Genomic DNA, 24948 nt, shown 5'->3' with positions numbered 1-24948 from the left:
ACTGAAATTCAATGCTAATTTAATTAAGGGGTCATTCATAAAATATTCTAATCAAAGCTGGTTTAGGGTGTCATTTTCGACTCAAAATTGATTTCCCATAGAACCAACCCGCTGTACTTCGGTTCTACCATCCTTCTTTGAACACCCTGTATATTGCAACAGTAAAATAAATAAATTGGTGTATGTAAAGAAAGATAGTCAAAATATTAAAGGCGTCAGGGAATTTTAGTAACTTACCCATAGTGCCATTTTCAAATATGTCAGCTGATTAAAAATTATTTCTTGCTGACCGTATATAGCACTTAAAATTTTTAACTTCCCTGTAAAACTAGTCTCAGCCCCTTAAGGTCAGAGGTGAACTGTTTCCCAAATTTTTAGACCATCTAAATAATTAAACTTTAAATGGTTTATTTACAAGAACAATACGTTAATTGTCTTTTTTCAATATATTGTTTTCAACAATTATATGTAATTAAGGGGGCCTTTTCGTTTATTCTAATTAATTTCTACCCCATTCGTGCTGGCTCTTTCAGCTTTTCGAAGGTTGGCAATACACAAACACTCATTATCACCGTAACCACGGTGGAACCCATCACCAAACGGTTTCGGACAGTACGTGGGACTCAGTGCGCAGGCCCGGTAATCGCCGGTCTTCCGGTACATGTCGGTCACGGTCGCCTCCGGATTCGGTTAAATCGGGTCCCGCTTCGGAACCTTTGACCTCGTGGTACCCCCAATTATCTACGACGAACGAGAGTTTCGGTGACCTCTCGTCGGACAATGTCAGTTCCTTATCGACCCCTGACCCCGAATCGACTTTCACGTGCGTTACCCCCTTTTCGGACATAAGTCACGTGACTAATGTGCCCTCCGCCAATGAATCCTCCAAAACTGAAAACGTCGCGAGTGTTAAATCGAAAAAATCCATCAAGTTTTGGGATATCGCCGAAGAAGAAGAGGATCATGGGAAGCAGCATTTAATTATTGATGGAGTATCCACACCTCAAAGTGTAAGTGCTTATGTTTCGTTTCTTTTTTAACTAGTTAGAATTAGCGCATTTTCGGTTGGATTTTTCCCTAAGGGACACCTGTTTTCGAGTTATGATTTGATGGGTGTTTTAGGAATGACCCCTTAATTAAATTAGAAATAATTGTCTTAATCAGTTTATTAATTAAATTTAAGGGATCATCCGTAAAATACTTTGTACAATCTTAACTTGAAAACAGTGTCCCTTGTGGCGAAATGTCATAGGTTCAAAATCGTTCGTCCAAAGAACATTCCATTTAATTTGTGACAGACTAACCAAAAACACCCTGTATATATATTTATAAAATTTCTGAAAGCATATTTGACGTAAGACAGAGCATCATTTGACGCTATTTAACCTCCCTGTCACGTGACAAGTATATAACATTGTCCCATTTCCCGCGCAATCTTAAAAACAAGGTCTTAGCGCGCGCGCTCTCCCGCTCGAGTCTCTTTCCCATCCATTTCCGGGGTGGTGAGCTTGAGTCAGCTCGAGCGATATTAGAGAAAGACTTGGATTACTCTTGGCTTTAAACGTTAACCCAGTTTGAACCAATAAGTACAAAGGCAGGGATTAGAGATGGAATGACGCTTCCGCTCGTAAACAACAGCCTGAGGTCCCTTAGGGCCTCAATTAGTTCCAAAATGATGGATAAAACGAGAGGGGAAAACTATTTCTTTACCCGAAAAAGTCCCGACTGACTTTTCCAAAATGACGATGGTTTATTTTTAGATTTCTAATCCTCTACCATACTCATCACTGGAGGGGTGATTTTTGTAGTTTCGAGAACTCTCTCTGAGAGGAGTCGCTTATTAAGTTTTCCTCTTTATTTGCCACCCTCTTCGGGGATTTCTTGGGTCTTTGTTTCTGATAATTAGTATCACCCCATCACGACTCCCGCGCGACAAAGAAAAAATGTTTTTTTTTTGTTCTCGGATGAATAACTCCTTTCTTTGTCGGCTCACTTGTTTTCAAATGACTGAAGGTTCTAAATTTTACCATCCTACGACGGCACGGTGGTATCCAAGGCTTAGTAATAGTCACTCTTTGGTCTTGAACTTCATTGTGATACAGCGATAAACTTTCTTAGGAATGTTGTTGGAATAAAGGAATTTAAATTTAGTTTGTCTCTAAACTTATGCTTATTTGGGTAGGAAGGTTCTAGATTCCAGAGAAACTTTAAAATATTTTTAGTGGACTTTGTTTCTTTTTTTAGGGTTAGGTCAAAGTTGAAGGTTTAAGGCTAGTTCGAACTTGTATTAATCAGGCTTTAGATATTTGTATTCTTCTTTTCTTGTTGGAAAATTTGACTGTAATTTAGCTTGACCATAGAGTGGTACTGAAAAGGGAGGAGCTACGGGGACGTGACGTCAATACTGGTTGTCTAAATTGTATGGCCTAAATTGGCCTTCCAATATGGTGGCCAAAATCGAGAAAAGAGATAGGAGGGTGTGACATCACGAGCAGGTTCATAGTAGCAGACTGTAGCTTTGACAAGTATTTGTGAATTGTATGGTCAGCAGACGACACCCGGGGTCTATATGGACTTAACAATTTGACTGTAAAATTTCCTGCTCTGTGATCTCCGCAAAACCCATTAAAACGTCTGTTCCCATTTATTTATTTTTAACCCTTGTGTCATTGGTGGCCACTATGAGTAATTCTATACTAATTAACTCATTTTTCTCCGAGTGTTTACATTAATTATAAGTCCACAAAGTCCTTGTCACAGGTACATTTTACACAGCTGGGATGGAACAGACTTACGACTTTACGAGGTTACTATCAAGGTCACATGCTCTGTTAGAAACTGACAGCGACTAAGAAAGGCTCCGCCTATAGTCAAAATCTCTCTCGTGAATAAAACCAGCAAGGGGTTTCTTATAACGATATAAACCACCTTGTTTTTAATAAACCTTGTCAGGCGATCAAATCTTGAGGCGACAAGGCTGACGTTAGTTTGTGTGCGTGTGTTTGGGCTGATTTCAAATCAAGTGTCACTGAAATGTCGGTTTATTTATCTTGCCGGTTAAAGGGGTTTCGCGTTCTGGCTCCGCTGAGATGAAGAGTGAGTTTCTTCAGTTCAAACAATTAACAAAATGGACGGAAATAAACTTCCCCGACTCCGAAACCAGAAGCTACTGATTGAAGTCGAGAGAGAAAGAGAGAGAATTAAAACGTCCCATTTATTTTATTTTTCCTCATCGAATGACGTTATGTCAAGGCTAACGGTGCTAGGATAAAAATCTACAGCTTCTGATGAAGACAGTGCCAAATTTAAAACTTACATCTGTAGGTCTATATAGTCAATCCCAAATTGAATCTGGAGAACATGGCGGAGTGATACGACGCGCATTTATATAAATTGAAGTAGCTCTTATATTCGGTTTATGAAAAAGTCCCGAATGACTGATAAACAACATGATGTTGACGTTTTCATCTTGGAGATGAAACGTTTTTTTTGTAGTCGATTCAATTATAGGAATACACACAGCTAATAGGAATCAATGTGTCCCAATATATCTCATGTTAATTTCTATGCGAGTTTTGTGGGCCGGGCTTGAGAACGTACTATCAGTCACGCCTCATAATTCTGCTGGCGTCTTTTCTAAACAGTGATTGCATTGGTTGGTAGCAACGCGAGGTTCTAAGTGAGCGCCCAAGGTACAACGCGCAGCGAGATAGGTTATTTGCGAGGTAAAATTCGTCCAGCCCCTCCCACAAAATTCGCCTAGATACTTTTAGAAAATTGTTACACAATGATTCCTAGTAGCTGTATGTATTCCTGTACAGAATTAGGAAACGTGTATTTTGTCTGAAAATCACTATACTACCGATTGAAGAAATTGGTATATTGAACTATATATATTTAGTTTTCAGACTAGATGAATTGAAACCATTTACACCTGTAGGCCAGAGTACTACAAACCTTTTCCGCCAAGTAGCCTGGCCTCCTGGTGTAAATGGTATGAATCATCCTAGTCTGAAAACTATGTATAGACCTAATGAAACTATCAATTCACTACCAGAAATTACCGGTTTTAATTAGAAGTAATGCAAGATCAACAATTGTGTGGCTCGGTATAGTTGAGCACTTAACTCCTGGTATTACTCCCATTTTCTTTTTAATTTCAATTGAACCATTCATTAGTTTTTAGCCTTCCTTATTAGTATAGCCATAACGTAATTAGTCCCGCATGACCTCATCAAAACATCGTTAACTCAAGTTTAACCCCGCGTTTAAAAATTAATGGTATTTTCAACCCCCCCTTTCTTAATGGTTTATTTAAAGTGTGTGCAGGCCTTGTCTACGGTATACCCTACCCAGAGAGTCGGCACCGCGTTATGATCTCCCATAGGCGACAGCGCAATCGGTACAAGGAGGTTCCATTACTTTTAAACTATAGACGAAGCGCGAATGAGGCTCAGCGTTTTCTATTAATGTTTCGCTATTTAGTTTAGGTTTGCAAAGTATAATAGCGTCGCTATTATTTGTTTTTGGCCTTTGTGTCTATGGTTTTTTAGTTGCGATGCTCTGTTATGCACAGGGTGTTTCTGATAAGTCTGCCATAAATTAAGTTAAGGGAGATGTTTTTTGGGAAGTCAATTTAGAGTCGAAAATGTATAACTTCTATCTCCATTTTGTTTTCCACAAGGGACACTGTTTCAAATCGAGTTAAGATTGGATGGAGTATTTTACGGATGGCCCCTTAAATTTAATTAAGAAACTGATTTAAACAGTGATTAAATGCTAATTTAATTAAGGGGTCATCCCTAAAACATAACTTCAAATCATAACTCGATTTGAAACAGTTTCCCTTGTGGCAAACAAAATGGAGATAGAAGTTACATTTTCGGATCAAAATTGATTTCCCAAAGAACATCCCCAGGCTTTAATTTATGGCATGCAGGCTTATCAGAAACACCCTGTATATTATTAAAAGAGGCCTTAAAGGCGAAGGAACATATAGTTTTTTTACAAATGGTTAAGTTCCCCCCAACTGCTGATATCTTCAACATTGCTACGCAGTCACTCGTGTCGGAAACTCGTTAATTTTACACCCCGACTTTCAACTGTCAATTTGAGATATACAAAAGCTAATCACGAAGCTGCTATAAGTATGACACTTTTTCCTCTCTAATAGCGTTCATTCTTTGCTAAAGCGTAGATGTGTATAAAAACTGGCGTATTATGGATCCACAAAGCATCTTGTTTAGAGAAATATCAACTTTAAACCCCACTCCCAAAATTTGCTATAGTTAGAGCTGCAATACTTAGTTTACAGACTATGAGGATTAATACCATTTACACAAGGAGGCCTGACTTTTGACTCCACCAGGGAGTCAGGCCTTCTTGTGTAAGTGGTATGAATCCTCCTAGTCTAAAAGCTCTCTATATTTGGAGAACGTTTTTGACGGAGAATTGAGGGTTTCCATTCCATCTCGCTGTTTAGTTTGTACTACGTTTTAGGAAGCACCTCACCAGGCGTCGCGCTACGACAAGCCCTAGCTCTGCAGTAGACAGTTTAAAACTTATAGGATATAAACTTTTGGTTAATTCGTAATACATGGGATTAATTGACTTTTTTAAACGATATCAAAAGCTGAGATGAAATAACATAACATAAAATTTTTTAATAGAAATATTTTTCATTTCAATCTTTAAAAAGAAATGCTTGCCATTCTTTAATCTGATTATTAATTATTTTGATAAACGTTACGCAATAACTTCTCAATGAAAAATATTTTAATTTGAATTTTTACTTAAAAGTATATAGAATAGGTCAAAGGTCAACCAGGATAAAGTGGGTTAATTAATTTATATTAAATCCTAAATTAGTCCTATATTATATAACGTCTCAGACCTGTAATTAAACACTAAGGTTACATAACCCGAAGAAATTTGAACATTTCCCAGAAAACTACTCAGACGAGTGATGTAGACTAAACCCCCATTGAACGTCACAAAATCACGTGACACATTAATTTCGCCTCATTCTACGTCGTAACGGTTTAAATTGAAAGAAGCCGATTCAACACTAAGAGATAAGAATAAGAGAAAACTTTTTTTTTCTTAACTATGGCATGAAAAAAAAATAAGAAAGAATTCATTAACAGTGAACCAATAAGGCCAATGCTAAGAGTGTGTTGAGTACCCGGTTACCCTCAACACATGCCCTGTCTCTCTTCCTTGGCTCCAGATTGCTAGACAATGTTATTTTTCAGAAACGTAAGGTTAAAAAATCATTTGGAAAATCTGATGAAATTGTGCCAATAGAGGCAAAGGTGTGTTAGTTACTCCAAAAGTCACTTGGACCTGCCTTTAACTTCATTGGGTATAAATTGGTAGACTAAATCTATATCTATATAAATCAAAGTCCTGACTGACTGACTGACTGACTGACTGAATGACAGACTGACTGATAATCAACGCCCAGCCCAAACCGCTTGCCCTAGAAGGCTGAAAATTTGCAGGAACGTTATTCATAAGTAGTAGGCGCGTACTAAGAAAGATTTTTCCAATCCGCCGCCATCTTAAAAAATGGCGCCCAGAAATGTAAAATATATTCTCTATGCAATTAAGTACACGCGTTTCAACCGATTTCACAAATATTTAGTACACTGGTTTGCTTTAACCTATAGACGGGCTGAATGGTCTTTCGGGTTCGATTTTTCGCTATCTTTTAAAATGGCGCCCAGAAATGTAAGAAAATATTCTCTATGCAATAAGTCCGCGCGTATTAACCGATTTCACAAATATTTAGTACAATGGTTTCCTTTAACCTATAGACGGGCTGAATGGTATTTTGGGTTCGATTTGTTGCCATCTTTTTAAATGGCGGCCAAAAACTTAAAAACCCATCTTTATGGAATAATGTCCGCGTGAAAAGTAATAAAAAATATCCCGACGGGCTGACACACTGTGCCGAGTGCCTTAGCTCCTTGGGTGCTACAAAAATATTAGTCATCAGTAAAATCTACACATTCTTTATATCATTTTAGATGGAAGTTCTTATTACACGCGAGCAACGCCGCGGGTAACGGCTAGTATGTACTATGAGTTAGAATTAAGAAGAACTTCCGAGGGGTACAACACTATTTAAATAAAATTACTAATAGCGAATTCCATTGGAATGCTCTGAAATAGCTCGATTCACAATTGGAGCACGAAAACCTTTTCAGAGCACTCGGAGAGCGCCCCGAGCAGTCCAATAGAATTCTCTATTGCAATTACCAGTAATACAAAGATTCATCTACATGGAATCTTGAAGAAGCCATAGATTCCATACTAATAACTGATTGAACGTAAGGGGAAGGGCTTAAAACTTCGTTAAACCGCCCACTCCTCCTTTCTAGCGTTTCATTGGCTAATCACATGTATAGACCAACAGTCAGCCCCAAATTTACTCGTTCAGAACACGCAAAGAGAACTTGTTTAAAATTAGAGTTCGGCGCTTATGAACAGGCCCCTAACTACGTCAATACCAAGTGGTGGAGAAATCAATGCATTCCTGCAATTACAAACAACCCTTTAGGTGTTTGAGTGTCTGTTCCCTCGGTAAAATCTTCTCCTCTTCAGCTTGGGAAGGGAGCACCATCCGTATCCCTATTGCCTAGCGGATCGTAGATTTATAAATAGAACTTTTGGTAGAATTCCACAACGTTGCACCAGCCCTAGTGTACTTGTAGACCAAGTGACTGGAGGAAAAAAATTAAGAAAAAACTCTTAGCACGCCCAAGTACCGGTATCAGGAAAGAGAGAGAGAGTGTGTTCCGTCGTTCTCAAACAAACTTTCTTCGAGAGGTAGTCCCGCTGTATAGCCGCTGGAACTAGGGCCGAGACATCAAATTAATAAAGAAGTTTATCGGGGGCTTTCTACTCACTTTTTCCAAACCTTTTTTGACCCTTAACTCTACCAGCTTTCAACTCAGGTTAGTTATATTCACACACTGACCATTTTTGGTGTTCTGGTACTGTCTACCATCTCAGGGTCATTTAAACTATCTCTCTCTCCTCGTGTGGGTTTAATTGTCGAGCGACCCACTTAAATATTTTCCTCGTTAATTATGATTAACGACTTGTTAATTGTCTAGCGGTATCTTTCCCTATTTATTACAGGATATAAGCTAATTAGTTTTAAATTGTTGTTGAAAAGAATCGTTTCTGGCGTTGTTTAATTTTGATTTCTCTTTTATTGTAGGCCCAGAGTCCGGGCTCTGAGGATATCAGTGCCAAAATGTCATCCTATTCAAAATCAACTATTAAATCATCTGCTTCTTCATATGGTGAGTTAAAATGTTATTTATTTTTTTAATTTATGTGTGATACACTTAATTTGAAATAGTTTGCTATCGTGTTTAAAAAGTGCTTAATTTGAACTTTGATAACAAAATATAGTTTGAAATTACTAAATTAGGCTTAGCTTTAGTTCAAATATAAATTTAGTTTTAGTTAGGCTTAAGTTTCAAATTAGTTCAATACCAAAATGTAGTAAGTTTCAAATTAGGTAGCAGTTAAGATACCCTATCAGAATTGCGTATTTTGAATTCCTTAAAACTAGGCTTAGCACTTTTTACATCCTAACCCTAACCGGATGTATCTAATTTCAATATCCACGGAAGTTCACCCCTTTTTTTATATACAAAAAAATTGTAATTAGATCCTTAGACTTCCTGGCCTTTAATGTTTTCAAGGCTAAGGTCTTCACTCTTGAAATAATTAGCGAAACGAAAAAAAAAAAATTTACTTTTTACAAATTCAAAATGGCGTCCGTCGCCAGACTTTAAGCCTAATTTTAGAGCTCGCGCGCTCTTTGCGGTTTTGATTTCATTCTTTCCGTGTTAGTTCGCGCGTGCTTAAGGGTGCCTTTTGATTGGTTGGATTTACGTTTAGCCTTGGCGTCTACCAGATGGCCCTTTTTTCTAAAAATTTTCTTCTTTAGCTTGACGTACGTGCCGGTTTTCAGTTTCGCGATTCTTTGAAACTTTTCTAGAACACGCTTCCGAGTCTCCTAGAGGAGAGGGGCTAGAAATAAGCCTAAAAAGTATTTCGCCTCGTTTAGCGATACGGAATGCGGCTAAGACAGTCTTTTTCTTTCTTAGCAAATTGCCAGATCACTTTGGATAGTAGCCAGACAAAGGGGATGGAAGGGAAAAAAAATTGGTCTAAGGAATAGTGACTTGAATCACTAGGAAATGAGGCCGACATCTGGTGGATTAGTTAGGAATTAATCTGTCAATTTGATTGAGGTTATATTTAAAACAGGTGGCGTGGGTTCAAGCCCTTTAATTAGGTCGTAATTGAGGCTTGTTAAAACAGGGCGTTAGTATACGTGGGAGTGTTAATAATGAGGCCAAATTCAAAATTTGATATAATGAATTGCAATTTAAGTAGTAATTGTTTGAAAAGGTTTCATCAAACATTTTACCAATTTGTATGGTAAAAATGTAGTTTTTTATTGTCTTTCACCAACTTGGTAGGAACGGTTTTCATACTGATGATTGTATCAGGTTCTGGATTGGTTCTGATTGTTTTCCTTTGGTTTTTGACAGTTGGCGAAGAATCAGTCAGCAAGACCTCAATCCGCTCTTCGCGATTGGACTCGACCGATTTAACTTCTTCGGCTCTATCCTCGGTGCGTCGTAGCACGGCCATAACCTCGTCGTTCGACGCCGACGATGATCTGTCCAGTTCTTTCCGGCGATCTTCCCGCACTTCCGCCTTGGACGATGACGTCTTCGGCGGCGCCGGAACCCGTCGGTCCTTGAGGTCACGTCTGGACGACGACACCGACAGCGGTATCGCTTCTATTCGCCGCACCTCTCGCTTGAGTTCCCGCGACGAGGACATCGAATCCACCCTTAGCTCCGCCCGCCGCTTAACCTCTCGCTTGTCCTCCAAAGACGAAGACGAATCCGTTTCACCGGCCGCCTTCCGTATGAGCTCCCGTACCAGCAGCAAGGACGAAGAGGATGGCATGTTGGTCAAACGATCGACCAAGATGTCCTCGTCCAGGGAGGAGGATGACCGCTACTCCTTGTCCAAGACCAAATTCAGTTCGTCCATCGACGCTGAGGACGAAAATTCCTCGCTCTCCATGAGAACCAAGAAGAGCTCCATGTCTTACAAGGAAGAGGACACTTCCGGTTCTAGCTTGAGGAAGTCTTCTCACAGCGCTCTCTCTTACTCTGAGTCATTCTCCTCCGAAACTAAGGTAAGCGATGTCGAATCGGTTCTCAGCAGCGAAGATGTCAATGAGATTTTGCAGAAGTTCTAGGATGGCCGGGATATATTGATTCCCAATTAATCCGTTATCAGAGTGCAACACAGAGTAATTTGTGCCAGAAAAACCTCTATTCATAAAAATAGCCACAACTGATCAAACATCAACATTTAAACTTCCAAAAATCTGTAATTCTTAAAGTATTTAGGTACTACTTTTCTTTCACTCTGGTAACGGATCTATTTTTTCTATATAATCCTTCCGCGTGTTTATTCTCATTATAAGCGAAAACGTGACATTTTAATAGGAGTGAAGAACTCAGCCCCTTTAAATCGGTATTATCAATTTTTTCATACATTTCTTTTTTCATAATGTAAAAAAATATAATTTAAATATTTTTTAGTATTCGTCGGAAAAAAAATAATCAAATTAATTTTAAATTAATTTAATTAAATTACGCGCCTCAAAATGTTTAGTTATTTTTTTCCGACTAATTTTGTATTTTGTTACAAAATATACTGTAGGGATAGAAGTACCGGTACCATTGGTATAATTAGCGTTAATTACAAATTGGTTTGATTAGATTAGCAGATCTCGTAATTTATTTAACTTCAAATTGAACTTTTTAGGTCTTTTGTAGTTAATTTTGAATCCCTTAATTTCGCGTAGCTCTTAGCTGAGATCTGCACTCCTATGAAATGAAATCGTTTAATTAGCGTGGATTAAACCATAATTAGGATCTAATTAATTAACATAAATTAACGAATAAACATTCGTTAATTCGTTCCAACCCTTTGGTACCGGTGCTCAATTAATTAAAAAAAAACAAATTACAAATACTTCTTTTTTGTATTTTGCGTTTAAAACGCGTATTTTTCTTAAAAAAAACATTTTTGATAATTATTTCTTTCATTAATTACGAATTTAAGCACGTTTTGTCAATAATTAAATGTCCATAATTAGGATTGTTTTTTTACATTTTATATATTATTTAATATTTAATTACCAAAAAAAAATAAAAAAACAACGAAAATAAAATCTAATAATTAAAAAAATAATTGAAATTAATGGAATGGCTTTGATAGCCCCTGATTTTTTTTCTTAATTGTTAATTAAAAATTTCATAATTTTTATGTATGAAATTAGAAGAAATTAATAAACCAATACGTTTGTATGTTTGCAAAAAATATATATCGAAATTTCTCTGGCTGTAGTTTTTATAATTTGCTTGCCGGGTTTTTATTAAGTTTAATTAATACAATTAATAAATATTAATTGAGCATCATTATACCAAAGGGTTGGAATTTTTTAAAACAACTATTATTTAAAGGGATATTTCTTGCTAAAGTTTCTCATTTTTAATTGAAAGAGCTTATAAAATAATGAATATTATCAATTGGAACCATGTTTCTATCTACAATATTAAAGAAGATACGAGCAATTAAGTTTCCGTTATGGACACTACACGTTAGGCTTCCCCTCTATTGGACGACTAGTACCACCTGACGGATTCGTCCAATAGAGATACTCCCATGCAGTACTTCGAGGGGAAGCCTAACGCGTAGTGTCCATTACGGCAACTTAATTGCTCGTATCTTCTTTAATATTGTAGATAGAAACATGGTTCCAATTGATAATATTCATTATTTTTTACCCTCTTTCGATTAAAAATAAAAAGAAATTAAAATTCTAGCACGATGTAACCCTTTAATTAATAAAGTTCACGCGCAAGATTAGTTGGCTTTTTAACCGAATATTAATAATATATTATTTTGCTAGCACGTGGACTTATTTTAAGCGCACTAATATTTTAGGGCGTGTTATTAGTGATTTGGTCTGGTAGATATTTTTTAGAGTTCATAAACCTATAAGTATTTATTAAGTTTTTGACATAATGGGACGGTGGGAAAATTTTGACAGATCACTTTTTTTTGGTTATAAATATTTGGTATTTTGTTACAAATATTTCTACAATTTTTAATGGTTCACTGATTATTACTTCATTCAGAAAAGTTTCCAGTTTTTTTCTTTTTAATTGGCTATGGTAAAATTGAAAGCGTAAATACTATATAGTGAAGTTTGTTAATGAGCTTCTTCTATTTAGATTTTATTATTATTAGTTTTTTTGTCTTCATTAAAGGGTGTATATAATTTTTGAAAGTCCAAACCTTGAAGGTGATATAATAAGGAGATATGATAGTTCAGGTTGCCGCAGTACCTGGAAATTCTGAAAATGTCATCCAATTTTAAAAGTGTCATAAAAGTCCATCGGGATCTACTGGTACTATTTTTTAAATTAAATGATTTAATACCTACAAGTAAAATTGGAAACTTCTTCAGAGAAAGTAATTTAGGATGGTCAGATAAAACCCTGTAAAAGTCAGCTTGTTTTGAGATCAGAAATTTGTGCTAGCCATAAGTGATTAGCCCCTCGCACCAAAGTTATAGGCCTATCTTGATTGGGTTTTATTTTTAAACACATTATTCAAAGCTTGTTTATTAAAAACATCATTTCTGACTTATCAATTTGGGTGAGAGAGAGAAAAAAAAATTTATACTAGGCATAGGACTCTTTTTGAAACCAAATCTAATTTAAAATCAATTTAGCTTTAGAAACAAACATTAATTTTCAATACAATATTTCTGAATTTTTTTTACTTTTAAAAGTGTATAAAATGCGTTTTGCATTGAATTTTATGGGACGCTAACATTGAAATCTTTAGAGCGTATCTGATTATATTTTATTTCAAGAATCCGGGGAAAAATGTTTGAAATCGTGTGTATAGGAAATGTATTTTTCGCGGCATTTTCTTCTAACTGGGGGATAGTTTGTGGCTAATGTCAATACTACGATTATTTCAGCTAGGAAATCTAGTACCCCTTAATTACGCGGGTAATTTACTCTAGAAATTGTCGAGCGCCTCTCCGATCGTGCGTCTGCTATTTCTATATAGTGGTTTATTGGTCACTGGACAACTCGATAATTATAGATCTAGTGCCTTGTCCAATGTCGCCATGTAACGCCTGAATTCAGAAATGTATCTATAAAATCAATTTGAGGATTCGTAGTGAATACCCGAATATCCGAACTAGAAGCTAATGAATTATATTCTGTGAAGTAAAAGGATCTAAACTCTTTCTATAGTACACATCCCTGTCATGCTGTCATGGCCCGTTCAGACTATAGACTAAAATCAAGAAGTGATTTCTAGTTTACTAGGGAGAAGGTATAAATTCGCCACATTTCTAGCTTTATCTCCAGTCTAAACGTAGGTCGGAGTTAATCCCCGCCTCTAAATTACAACCAGCATCTCATTGGTTCTTGGAAACTCACGTCAGTGCGACGCGAGTGACGAAAATTCCGTATTTTCCGACTGAGGAGAGGCGAAATAGCCCGGGGCCTTCTTTTACGTCCCCCTTGTATTTTAAAAGGGGGACTGGGACTATGGTGCCCGAATCCTTAGGCAACTTATACCCTCTCCCTAATAAACTATATTACTTCTTGCTAAAATATTACGTATACGTCGGAGAAGTCGCTTTGCTACGACTACGTAAAACATTCGCGGTTTAGTTTGAAAATTTTCAGTTTCTTCTAGCTGTAAACAGAGATGGCACCACCTCGTTACCGCCTTTCCTTTAGCGATAGCTTACTCGATCATGGCTTATTGACGCGAGATCGTGTGAGCTATGTGTTAGTAGTTTTAAGATTCTTGGCGCGGTATTTGTCTTTTTGGATTGGGCTACTTTAGACTTCGAATATACCTCGAGTCTTATACTTCACAGAACAAAATCATTCACTTCTACCTAAACTGAACTGAATCGCACCTCGAAACGTAGGCTTTGTTTTCTCTTGGTGAATAAAGACAGACGTTCATTAAAGGATAAATCCTTGAAGGTATCGTGAGGACCCCTCCCTTCCAAAATAAAGACTAACGATGAAAATTCTTAGAAAATTCCATTCATCAGAAGAATTTTAATCTCATCTTTAGCTTCTAATTTTGGTACATACAGACTCGTTACGCTGATGTATTCGAGTTTATTGAGGCGTATGGAAAGTTTTAATGTTTTGTTTTATTAGTGGCCTGTAACGGCTTCAATCACGATTATCTTTTCCACGTAAAGAAGAAACGGCTATAATTATAACCTTGCCAAGAATTCAATTCTAAATACTTCGTTTTTTTTTCGTCTCTTATATATTTCTTGACGTGGATAAAATTAGAGGAGATTTGTTTCAGCCGTTCTTTAGAACCTAATCTAGATGACCCGATCCTGCCTTTAGGCTCTTAAGAGTATGCGAGGCATTATAAATAAAGTACAGGGTGTTTCTGATAAGTCTGCATACAATAAATTAAGGGGGATGTACGTTCTTTGGGAAATCAATTTCGAGTCGAAAATGTAGGTAACTTCTATCTCCATTTTGTTTGCCACAAGGGACACTGTTTTCAAGTTAAGATTGTACATAGTATTTTACGGATGTCCCCTTAAATTTAATTAAGAAACTGATTAAAGGCATTGATTTCTAATTTAATTAATTAAGGGGTCATTCCTAAAACACTTTATCAAATCATAACTGGATTTGAAACAGTGTCACTTGTGGCAAACAAAATGGAATGGATAGAAGTTATACATTTTCGACTCAAAATTGATTTCCCAAAGAACATCCCCCTTAATTTATGCATGCCATGCAGACTTATCAGAAACACCCTGTGTATATTGGCACGTTTTTCTTTAAACTCATTAGTTAAGCCTTGGTTAAGATAAGACGATGGTTATATACACCAAACTCTAGTCTAAAGTAGGTGTTATTATAACGACACTATGCTTTGCTTATTTTCCCTGGCCAAAATCAAGAGCGAATCACCTGACCTTAATTTTCTACTCTGGAAATAGGCAGCAGGACTTCAGTCTTCAAGACTCGAGAGTTTTCTGTACAGAGAGAGAGAGAGAGGCGTGGGATGACAAAAATAAATATAGTACGCGACAGTTGAGATGCATTGCCGTTTGTTTATCAGAACATAAACAACATTAGCATATGAGGATACAGTTTCCCTATTTTTATTTTTTCTCCAAGTGTCTCTTGACGTCAGTTAAAGTGTATTGTTTCGTATGCAAGATCAAGATTAAATGAATTAAGGAATGCTAGGGGCATCTTTGCCACCAGTAAACCCCGATTCGCGAAAGTCTAATTTTTCTCTCATTGTAAAGGGACTCACTCGCTAATCTACTAACACCCTAGTCTCTACGCTTCACGATACAGGCACCCGGTTTATAAAAGATCCAATCAGGAATACATAAAACCAATTGGAATCATTGTAACCTCATACCTCCCATGCTAATTTCTATGCGGGTATGTGGGCCAGAGCTCATTGTTCTGAAGTCTTTCTAACTGTGATTTTATTGGTTGGTTACAAGGCGAGGTCAGGCGCATGCGCAAGGTGGGATGTTAACAAGTTAAGGGATAGTTTCAAATATCGCACTTGCAGTTTCCGACTTAGATTACCCAACTTGTCGGTTTAACATAAGTAACCGTCGTGAAATTAATGATACTGAAATAACAATCGCTCCAATTTCCTTCCAATCTGACTACAAAAATAAGATGTAGGGCGAAAAAAGGGGCGCCATTGTGTCAATGAGAAACAACAGTTAAAACTTTCCCCAGCAAACCACACAAACTCTGAGACAGAATGGTTAGAAAAAAATTCTCAGGGTCTGATAGATTGATCTATTTTTAGAAGAATCCCCGTGTCTAAGTTATTTTTCTGGAAGAAAGAATTTGAAAGGCTTAAGCCTTAAAGCCTCTGCAGTCGCAAAAACTCAAAACATTCCTTGCCGTTTAGTCTCGCTGCTCACCACTCAAACTTGAACCCGTCGTCGTGTTTCGCGCCACGCAGAATTTGTTTCCCAGTCCGCGTTTTGCTTAGCTATTATTTCGTTCGTCGTTTTACCCATATGCAAATCCCCTCTAGTCAAAACCCTAAGCCTAACTCCAACCCTAACCCTAAAACCATTTTCAAATCCCGCTAACGTTTGTCTATATCCAAACGAGGCTTAGCTGCCGATATTCAAAAAACTACCCAAGGCCTAACAATGATAAAATGAACGCTATATTCAGCCAAGTCATTTTTCATTCCCATCGCCAAATAGTAATTGTTTTAAAGATACAAAGTATAACGGAAGGGGAAGTCTTCCGTTGACATAAAAACAAAACCAGAGAAAAATCGCTGAATCGTAAAAAATGAGGTTTCTTTCTACGTTCTTAAAGGTTTTTTGTCTTTCTCAGTTCTCTCGTGGATTGTTGTTAGATCGACGACCGCCAGAAAGTTTTTCTTGCATGCAACCTTCGTAGTAACGTACTTTAAAAGTACCCAAGGCGGTATTTTGCGTCCTTCTTGGAAAATAACTTAAAAACGAGGGGGTAAAAATCGTTAGAGTGTGTAAATTCGAGCAAGCTATACGAAATTAAGAAACTTGGCTCAATCTTTCGAAAAGAAAAAGAAGGGAGAGAGAGAGGATCTTTTTTAAAAATGTTTTAAAGTGCATCTTAGCTCGCGATGATATGGAGACTGATGCGTTTTATTTCTCGCCAAGTCTCCTCAACTTCTTCATTTTTAAAGCTGAAATATAGCTCGTAGCGTCTCGACTCGATCTTGCACCATAGCTCCCGAAATTAAAATCGCAACCATCTTGAAACAACTTGTGGTGACGTTACAGGTGCTTTAGAAGAAGAAAAAAAAACGTGCAGTGGTGATTTTTGATTCGACGAGAGATAAATGGTGCACTTGCTATACTGTTTTTTTGATGATACCGCGTATAATTTGAACGAGGAAGTTAAAAACCAAAACAACCGCCTTGCCTCCTCGAGTTTTCTAGACTGTGAACTTTACTTTTAAAAACATCGACTTCAATATCATTCTGTCTCTAGTGGCAAGAGGATTGGGCTGAAATTTTGTCAGTTCGGTTGTAAACGAGTGTGGATTAAAACTTAAAGTAGTAGAAAAGAGCTTCGAAATGGCTTCGAAAGATTCAAATATGAAGAAATCAACATCGCACGCGCCGCCTTCGAAACAAGTCTCGTGTCGTGTCATGTCGAAAAGTGTCGATAACGAAGAACATAGTTACGTACCGCGTAAAGAAAACTATCCCAAATTCGACGGTGTCTCCGGATGTCGAATCACAACGAAAAATAAGTTATGCGGAGATTATCGATACATCTATCCGATGTTGGATCCGGATGGTAAAGTTCGCGCCGTTACAGAACACGATTTTCATTGCCGTATTTGTTACAAATATCGCGCGTACGTCGATTTCAAATACGTCTACCCCGTATTGGTCGAAGATGGTGAGACTGATTTAACTAAAGATAACTTGGAACTATTAGACGGTTGGGACGAACGCACCAAAGACGCTTTTGTGCCCGAAGAAGTTGATAGAATGATACCATTGGGTATCGTACGTGTTTGGAAATCGCCAAACACCGGCGATATTTACATCGTTAGTGGACGCGGTGATATATTCCTGGCTAGAATGAAGACCATTCAAGGTAAAGTTGACGAGAACATTCCTAAACCTAAGATAAGAACCGTGCTGGAGATAAATGGTCTGTCCGAAGTCGTTTACGATAAGAAAACCGAAAGGGCCATTGACAGATGGAAAAGACAAATGGAGAAACTATCCCAAGCTAACGGTTTCAGTCAAAACCGTGTCATTTACTTTGGAAATAATTTGGACCCCAGCGAATGGAGAGACGAAAGTATTTTAGACTTTTTCAACGAAAATTATCCAGACGAAAATGCAAAATCAGCTGAAGAGACGGATGTAGAAGAAAATGGACGTTTCTCGCCCGGTAAAAGTATGGATGGTTCCTTGGAAGACGAAGATTCGGGTTACGGCGAACGTCGTAAAGCGTCCTACGTTTCGTCTAGACTTTCCTGCGATTCGTTTAATTCGGACGAGTTTAGAAACACGGAAGAAAGATCCAATAACAGTCCCGTTCCACCCAAGGAGGATACCGTCGTTCTTAATAACCCTGGAGACGAAATTTCTACTAAGGATAACAATCCTAATTGTCAAGAACAACCGGCCGTCGCCTCATCTTGTCAAGATGAAGAAAACGGGGAAGAGGATGAAAATAATTCGACTACTGCATCTTGTAGTAGTATTTTGACTGCACTTTCCGCGTCAACACGAAGATTGGCAGATTCGAAAGAAAAAGTAGATTGTTTACCGGAGGTAATAGAGGACACTTTAGACCTCCTCCGTCAAGAGCGGGGGGAGATTGAGGTACCCGTACCTCGCTTAATTGACACGGAAATGCTTGAAGAACAACCTTTGGAGTTAAACCAAAATTCGGAGACTGAAATATCTTCGAGTGAAACCCGAGAATTTAGGGACACCAACGAGATTAGGTCGATTAGAGATGAGGTAGACCTTGAGGGAGTACCGCAACTTAATGTAGTTGAAGTTGTAAACGAGGAACTGATTGACACACCCACTGTTGAAGAAGGACCAGTACAATTGTTTCAACATAATCACACTGAAGGTCAAACTGAGGTCACCGAGTCCGATGATAATAGTCCAGTTGAAGCGGAAGTAGAGGAAGATAAAGGTTCTATTGACCTGGGACAAAAGGTTCTCGAGGAAGATGACAGTCCAATTAAAGAAAACGTAGAGGTCGTTGAGCAAGATATTAGTCCAATTGAACCAAAAATAAAGGTTCTTGAGGAAGATACCAGTCCAAATGAACCGAAGTTAGACGTTATTGTCTTTGAAAACAACTCAAATGAACCAGCACAGGAAAATCCTTTTGATCAAAACAACATTTTAGACGAAATGAAAGGAGATATTCATGATGAAAATACGTCTGCCGGTACAAACGAAATTATATTAGATGTTCCAGAGAAGGAAGGCAGTCCAGTTGAAACGGAAGTATTAGTAGTACCCGAAAATGACGATAAACCGGAAGTGAAAGAAGATCCCAGTCTTAAGCAACCCGAAACAGTTGCCGTCGAAAATGAGGTTAAGCCTAACGAAAAAACGGAAATTGAACCACAAGTCGAGGAATCTGGACCAGTAATAGAACTGGATATTATTTCAAAAGAGGCTAAATACAATCTAAACTACACGGAAATAACTCCAAATGAAACGGAAGTCATTGATATTAAGGAAGATGAAGCCAACGTCGAAGAAGAATCAAAAGCAGTCGAAAATATTGAAGAAATAGAAAACGACCAAAACCTCAACGTCGATGATTCTTTTTCTAACGCGAACAAAACCTTAGAAGAAACCCAAGAAAACAATAAAGAAGAAAGCGAGTTCACCTTAACGAAACCCACCACCACCACCACGTTTGAAGCCGTTCCAGTTCCTAAGACCGAGGTAACGGATGACAACAACGAAGCCTTTGAAAATGAATTAGACGAGACCAGTGAGAACAGGTCTCCTCAGTTACACCGAGAAAGAAAAGAACATTTCAAAAACGATTTAGAAGTAAATGTAGAAGCAACGAAAGAAGATTCTCTAGAACCATTTCAGGAAGCGGAGTCGAAAAAAATAATTGAATTGCATCCAAATAACGTTCTAGAAGAGTCTGCCGACGTCCACGAAAATATAATGAACCAGAAAATAGTTCCTGCCGATGTTTGTGATAGTATTCCATCGCATTGTGATATTCGAGATAAAATTGGATTAGAAAAGATCGAAATTGCTGATTCGACGTTTCGTGATGTTTCAATCGAACCCAGGCTTTACGTTCATTCACCTAACGAGTATTTAAGCGATGGTGGAACCTCGTCAGACGATGCCTTTTACGATTCGGAAAATTTCTTTCATTTCCCAGAACACCACGATCAAGAGAATAACGAAAATACCGAACAAGAATGTTACGATATAGAACTTGATAGTTTAGACATTGTTAGGCCTAACGATTTACTTCAATTAGATAAAATCTCCCCTCCACCCGCTTTTTCAACCCCTTTGCCCTCCCAATCGCTGGCTTCGCTGTGTTCGCGCGTTGTAAACGAAGTAGAAGTAAACAAAGGTCACGACCTTAGCGACGATGATCTGATACCCAATCATACGAAGGTACTGGCGCCAGAGGTACGTGAGGTCACAGACACTCTCGAACTGTTAATGTAATTTATAGTTTAATATACCAAAGCGTCATCATGATGATGATGGTGATGACCTCTTGACCCTCAACCCCCTCCCCCAATATTTTGTATGAAAATGTAAAGATTTAACCTTTCTTCTTTATTTAGAACAATTTCTTTTACACGTAGTTTAAAAATAATTTCTTACTTAATTTATACACAGGGACATTTAATTTAATGATTAAAAAAACCAGAGTTACGAATAATGTATTTGGTTTGAAGTTCTACAATTAAATATAGTAAAGTTTAATTATTTTTGAGTATTTTTATCGCATGTTGGGGCATTGAAGTCTAGGGGAAAATCACTCGTGAAATAAGACCTGAAAGAACCTATATTTGTCCTGAGAATGTATGGGTTCTCAGATGTAAAAATTTTTAAAATTTTTTAGAAATCGCAGTAAATTGTACTGAAATTAATATTGATAAATCTCGGAATTTAAATCTGAAGTATTTTAAAATTTAAGTGAAATCTTTTCAAGCGAAGTGGTTTACCCCTCTACTAAGGTAAAATTGTTTTTCAGGATAAAGGTCTAATGAAGATACAATATATATTTCTGATCAATTTCAGTACGCCTTTAACGCTAAAACACTCGACCCAAACACTAACGTATTTTACAATTATACATTTGACTTCCATTGCATTAGTGACACAGCTAGGATGTTTCATGGCCCAGGTATTTTGGCAAGAATTAGTGACGTCAATTTGGCGCCAAATCCAGAAACGACTGTCTGTAGATATACAGTAAACGCCCACCTTATTATCTCGCGAAAAGTTTTGAATGTCTCTCATGGGGGGGGGGGTGTTCTATCAATTCCGTTATAAACCTTGGTTAGATTAATTAATGTCTCTTCAAATTTTATGCTAGTAGTAATAAAGGGTTCATTTACATAAAGATAAAGAACGTCATAGTATATGTTTTAAAAATTTAGCGGTTTAATTTTAGGACCTAGGTCTGTGGCAAGAAGATTTTGGCTACGGTATCTTTTTGGCATAGTTTTCTTTTATAATCTTGATCAGAGTAAAAAAAACAGTGCGTTGGTACTTGGGCTATTCTCGTCCGTTTGTGGGTGGATTTACAATTTATAATAATATAATGCTAGCTTCCAAGTTATCCGACAATCTTGGATCCCTTAACTTAATGTTGTTGAAAATCCTCTAGGCCTTGTTTGTATGTACTTATTTGGTTACTGTGATGACTAAGTCTTGAACTTGAGTAATCTACCTAATGAAGTTAGGCTTAAAATAGGTCTGACAGTGAGGTTTTTGCTGGAAAACGTTTGTCCAGGTTGCAACATGATACTTCTCAACATCACTATACATTTATTATTGCAAGGTTACTACGCGATAAATAGTTCCCTCATCATTACTCTATTAGCGCTGCTTAACTATTTGCCAAGGCGTAAGCGTTTGTGCGTTTTTGTCCCACGTCAAGACAATCAAGGTTTGTACAGGGTTGTTTGCTGAGGATTTAGTAAATACCAAACAGTTATAGAATTCACCCTGCACGGTGCGATAGCTACCCATCTGAATTTTTGATGAGCGGGAGCGCAAACAAAAGGGTACACGAGACTGGGAAGAATCATGTTACATAAGTAAAGTATTTAGAGGATACAGAATGTCATCCTTATTCTATTATCTCCTTCTGAAGCCATGCATGCAAAGTGATTCTAGGCAAATTGAAGATAAGCAATAGAGCGTCACGTATTTTCCGTTTTTAATTTGAACCCTTTTGGCAAGAAATAAGGGTAAACTCAAGGCCGTTCAAGGTCGGGTCTAAACAAACTGAATGTCAAAATAATCAAAGTTCAAAAAAAAATTTATTTACAATTTTAACCACTACTTCAAATTTTCTTAGACAGATCCTTCACTTTCATTTTATCTTAAATGTCGGTTACTAGTGTAGTGAGTGCTATTTGTCTCTTTTACACTAGACATTTGTTTGAAATCTTGCTTTTGTTTTAAACAAATGCATAAAACACATTCTTTATACCATACCCATTCTCTTATCAGACTGTTCCAAAGAACACGATAAACAGATTTGACTGAGTTTCAGGCATCGCACCCTTTGCTCTTTTGCTTCTTGGTATTTAATGACCGTGAGGACTTTCAATGAAGACACGATTATAGACCAAGTACTTTTAATGGCCCGGTGGCACTTGGCCAGAACACGGAGAGCTATTCGGAATAATGGAAACATTCCATTGAATTCCACGCGAGATTCCACCACGGAGGAATAAATTTAAAGATCGTCGAAAAACTGTAGTCTTCAGTCTTGTTCTTTGCTGAAGTCATTATTTCTGTCTAATTGTCCAAGGATTTTTATACGCTATTATTAAAAGGACGTATGCCAGAATAAAGGGATAGAAGGGTTTGTTTGACACTACCTGGAAAGACAAGTCAGGGATTTTAAAACTGAGTATGAAATGTCAGGGATAAGTTAAGAATTTTTTAAATTGTCACAAATGTCAGGGGATTTTAAAGTTGTTACGAATGTCAGGGAATTTTAAAATTGTCACAAAGGTTCAGGGAATTTTAAAATTGTCACAAAGGTCAGGGAATTTTAAAATTGTCACAAATGGCGGGGGATTTTAAAGTTGTCACAAAGGTTCAAGTGATATTAAAATTGTCACAAAGGTTCAAGAGATTTTTAAAATTGTCACAAAGGTTCAGGGAATTTTTGAAGTTGTCACAAAGGTTCAGGGAATTTGAAAATTGTCATAAATGTCAGGGGATTCATATTGGTTACTATAGTAATACTGCATTTGTCAGGTCACGATGCTAGTGGTTATAAAACAAAACATTCTGACTTTTCTATAAATTCAAGTGTTTCGATTTAACCTGATTCTAAGATATTTAAGGGGAATAATTCTACATTAGGATAGTAAAATTAAATCCTAATTAACATAAATGAACTATTTTGAGACATTTCCGAATCATGTATTTTTATAGCAATGTCAAAAATGAATAATTTGTTTTTAAATGAAGTGTAGCGTGTAAATCTAAAGACATCATCGTCAGATTCGCTTCGCTCGAAAGGCCAAATAGCCTTAATCCTCTGAGTTCTATTTTCTCTTTGCTCGTTTGACAGCATTTTAAGATTAATTTAAACACAATATTTTGCGTTTTGTTTTCCTTTATTCAGAGCGGGTCGTCGTCAACGAGCCAGAAATTGTACGAAGCCATCATCGACTTTGAGCCCGTGCGAAGTGACAAAGAAGCTATTCCTCTCAAGGAAGGACAGAGAGTCGAGATTTTGGACGATTCCACCAAACCCAGAAAGTAAGCGTTTCTTCAAATTATGCAATTCGGGGGATGAGAGTCCACCGAGGGGATAATCACTCTGATTCTCCGCGCACCCATTAAAGGTCAAGTCTAATTAAAATTCACTTTTCAGGTAGCATAACATTATACCCTAAAAATGCCTTCTTTTTCTAAATATAGAAGGGAAGATATTAAAAAATAATGATTAATCCCTTTTTAGTCAGTAGAAAGAGGCTAAATCAATGATTATTTAAAATAATGCTTGGCTAAATGTTGCCCTGGTTTTGTCGTTATCAACATAATAAATTTCCCCCTTTTTCCCAAAATATTACTAAATATTACTACATTTTCCAAATTTTTACTAATTACCTCGTTAATTGCCATCTTTTACACAATACTGATATTTTAGTTTCTTCCTATCCTAAAATGAGGCGCACTTTTACCCAATCGTGTATAAAGTGACCAGCCCCTCGCTTGAACCATCAACACACTGAGTCATTTTTAAAAGTCTCCAAAACTTTTAAAATTTTATTTTTATTTTACTTAAATGTAAGTAGAACGTAGCCGTGAATGATATTTTGACGGAGGCGGTATGTAAATAGGCGTGAGTGATTCGCTAGGCTCTGGTTAATAGAGTAGAAGGCTACAATGAAAGATTCTCCTTTAAGAATATTTCCCCTTGCACGTTAATTAACTTCATTCCTTGATACACCACGAACAAAATTCGGTAACGGGTGTTTTTGCGACTTTTCCGAAAATAGCACCCCGAAGTCTAAATTTAATGGATGTAACGACTAGGTCTAAGATTTGCCATTTCTTTTTGCCTTATTTTTGTAACTGGGTGTCTGCGCTTTTATTAGCAACGCATCGGCAAATCCCCGGCCATGGTTTCACCTATCAACGACGTCATTTATTGCAGATCGATTGCTTTCAAAAGTTTAGAAAAAAAAAACAAATAATCGTTTTATGACATTCTGCCAACTTTATGTCGAAATTTATTTGAATACTTTTTGCGGATTATTTTTCTTTTTTGTGATCGTGGTTTAGAAATAGATTTTAAACCTCTTCAGATAGATATCTTGGGTTTCATTGCTTATCGGTTTATTGCGAGGATGAGGTGTGACAGAATTTGCTTAATTTGGTTGATGTTTGACCTTACCCAAAAACCTAATTCCACTATCACTGACGCGTCTGAAGAGTCTGGAAAACGTTTTAAGATTTAGGTCGAAATTTATTATTAGTACGCGGCGTTATTTTTGATTCGAACCCTTTTGCAGAGAGATGTC

The 24948-nt window shown here is 37.2% G+C and overlaps 1 protein-coding gene across 1 annotated transcript in view; it reads left to right on the top strand.

Annotated features, from left to right (window-relative positions):
- The window catches only part of Obsc (Obscurin), a 53609-nt gene that overhangs the window by 2114 nt on the left and 26547 nt on the right, over positions 1-24948 (top strand). Inside the window, exons 7-10 of the mRNA XM_089860752.1 lie at positions 534-1010; positions 8231-8315; positions 9582-10243; positions 23544-23680. Of these exons, the coding sequence (XP_089716878.1) occupies positions 534-1010; positions 8231-8315; positions 9582-10243; positions 23544-23680 (1361 nt within the window). The remainder of the gene's footprint in view (positions 1-533; positions 1011-8230; positions 8316-9581; positions 10244-23543; positions 23681-24948) is intronic.

This window comes from Phalangium opilio, unplaced genomic scaffold, assembly GCF_054372755.1.
Source record: "Phalangium opilio isolate 3A_F unplaced genomic scaffold, DU_Popi_V2 ptg000011l_1, whole genome shotgun sequence".
NCBI classification, from domain to species: Eukaryota; Metazoa; Arthropoda; class Arachnida; order Opiliones; family Phalangiidae; genus Phalangium; species Phalangium opilio.
This window is presented reverse-complemented; position numbering and strand designations above follow the sequence as displayed.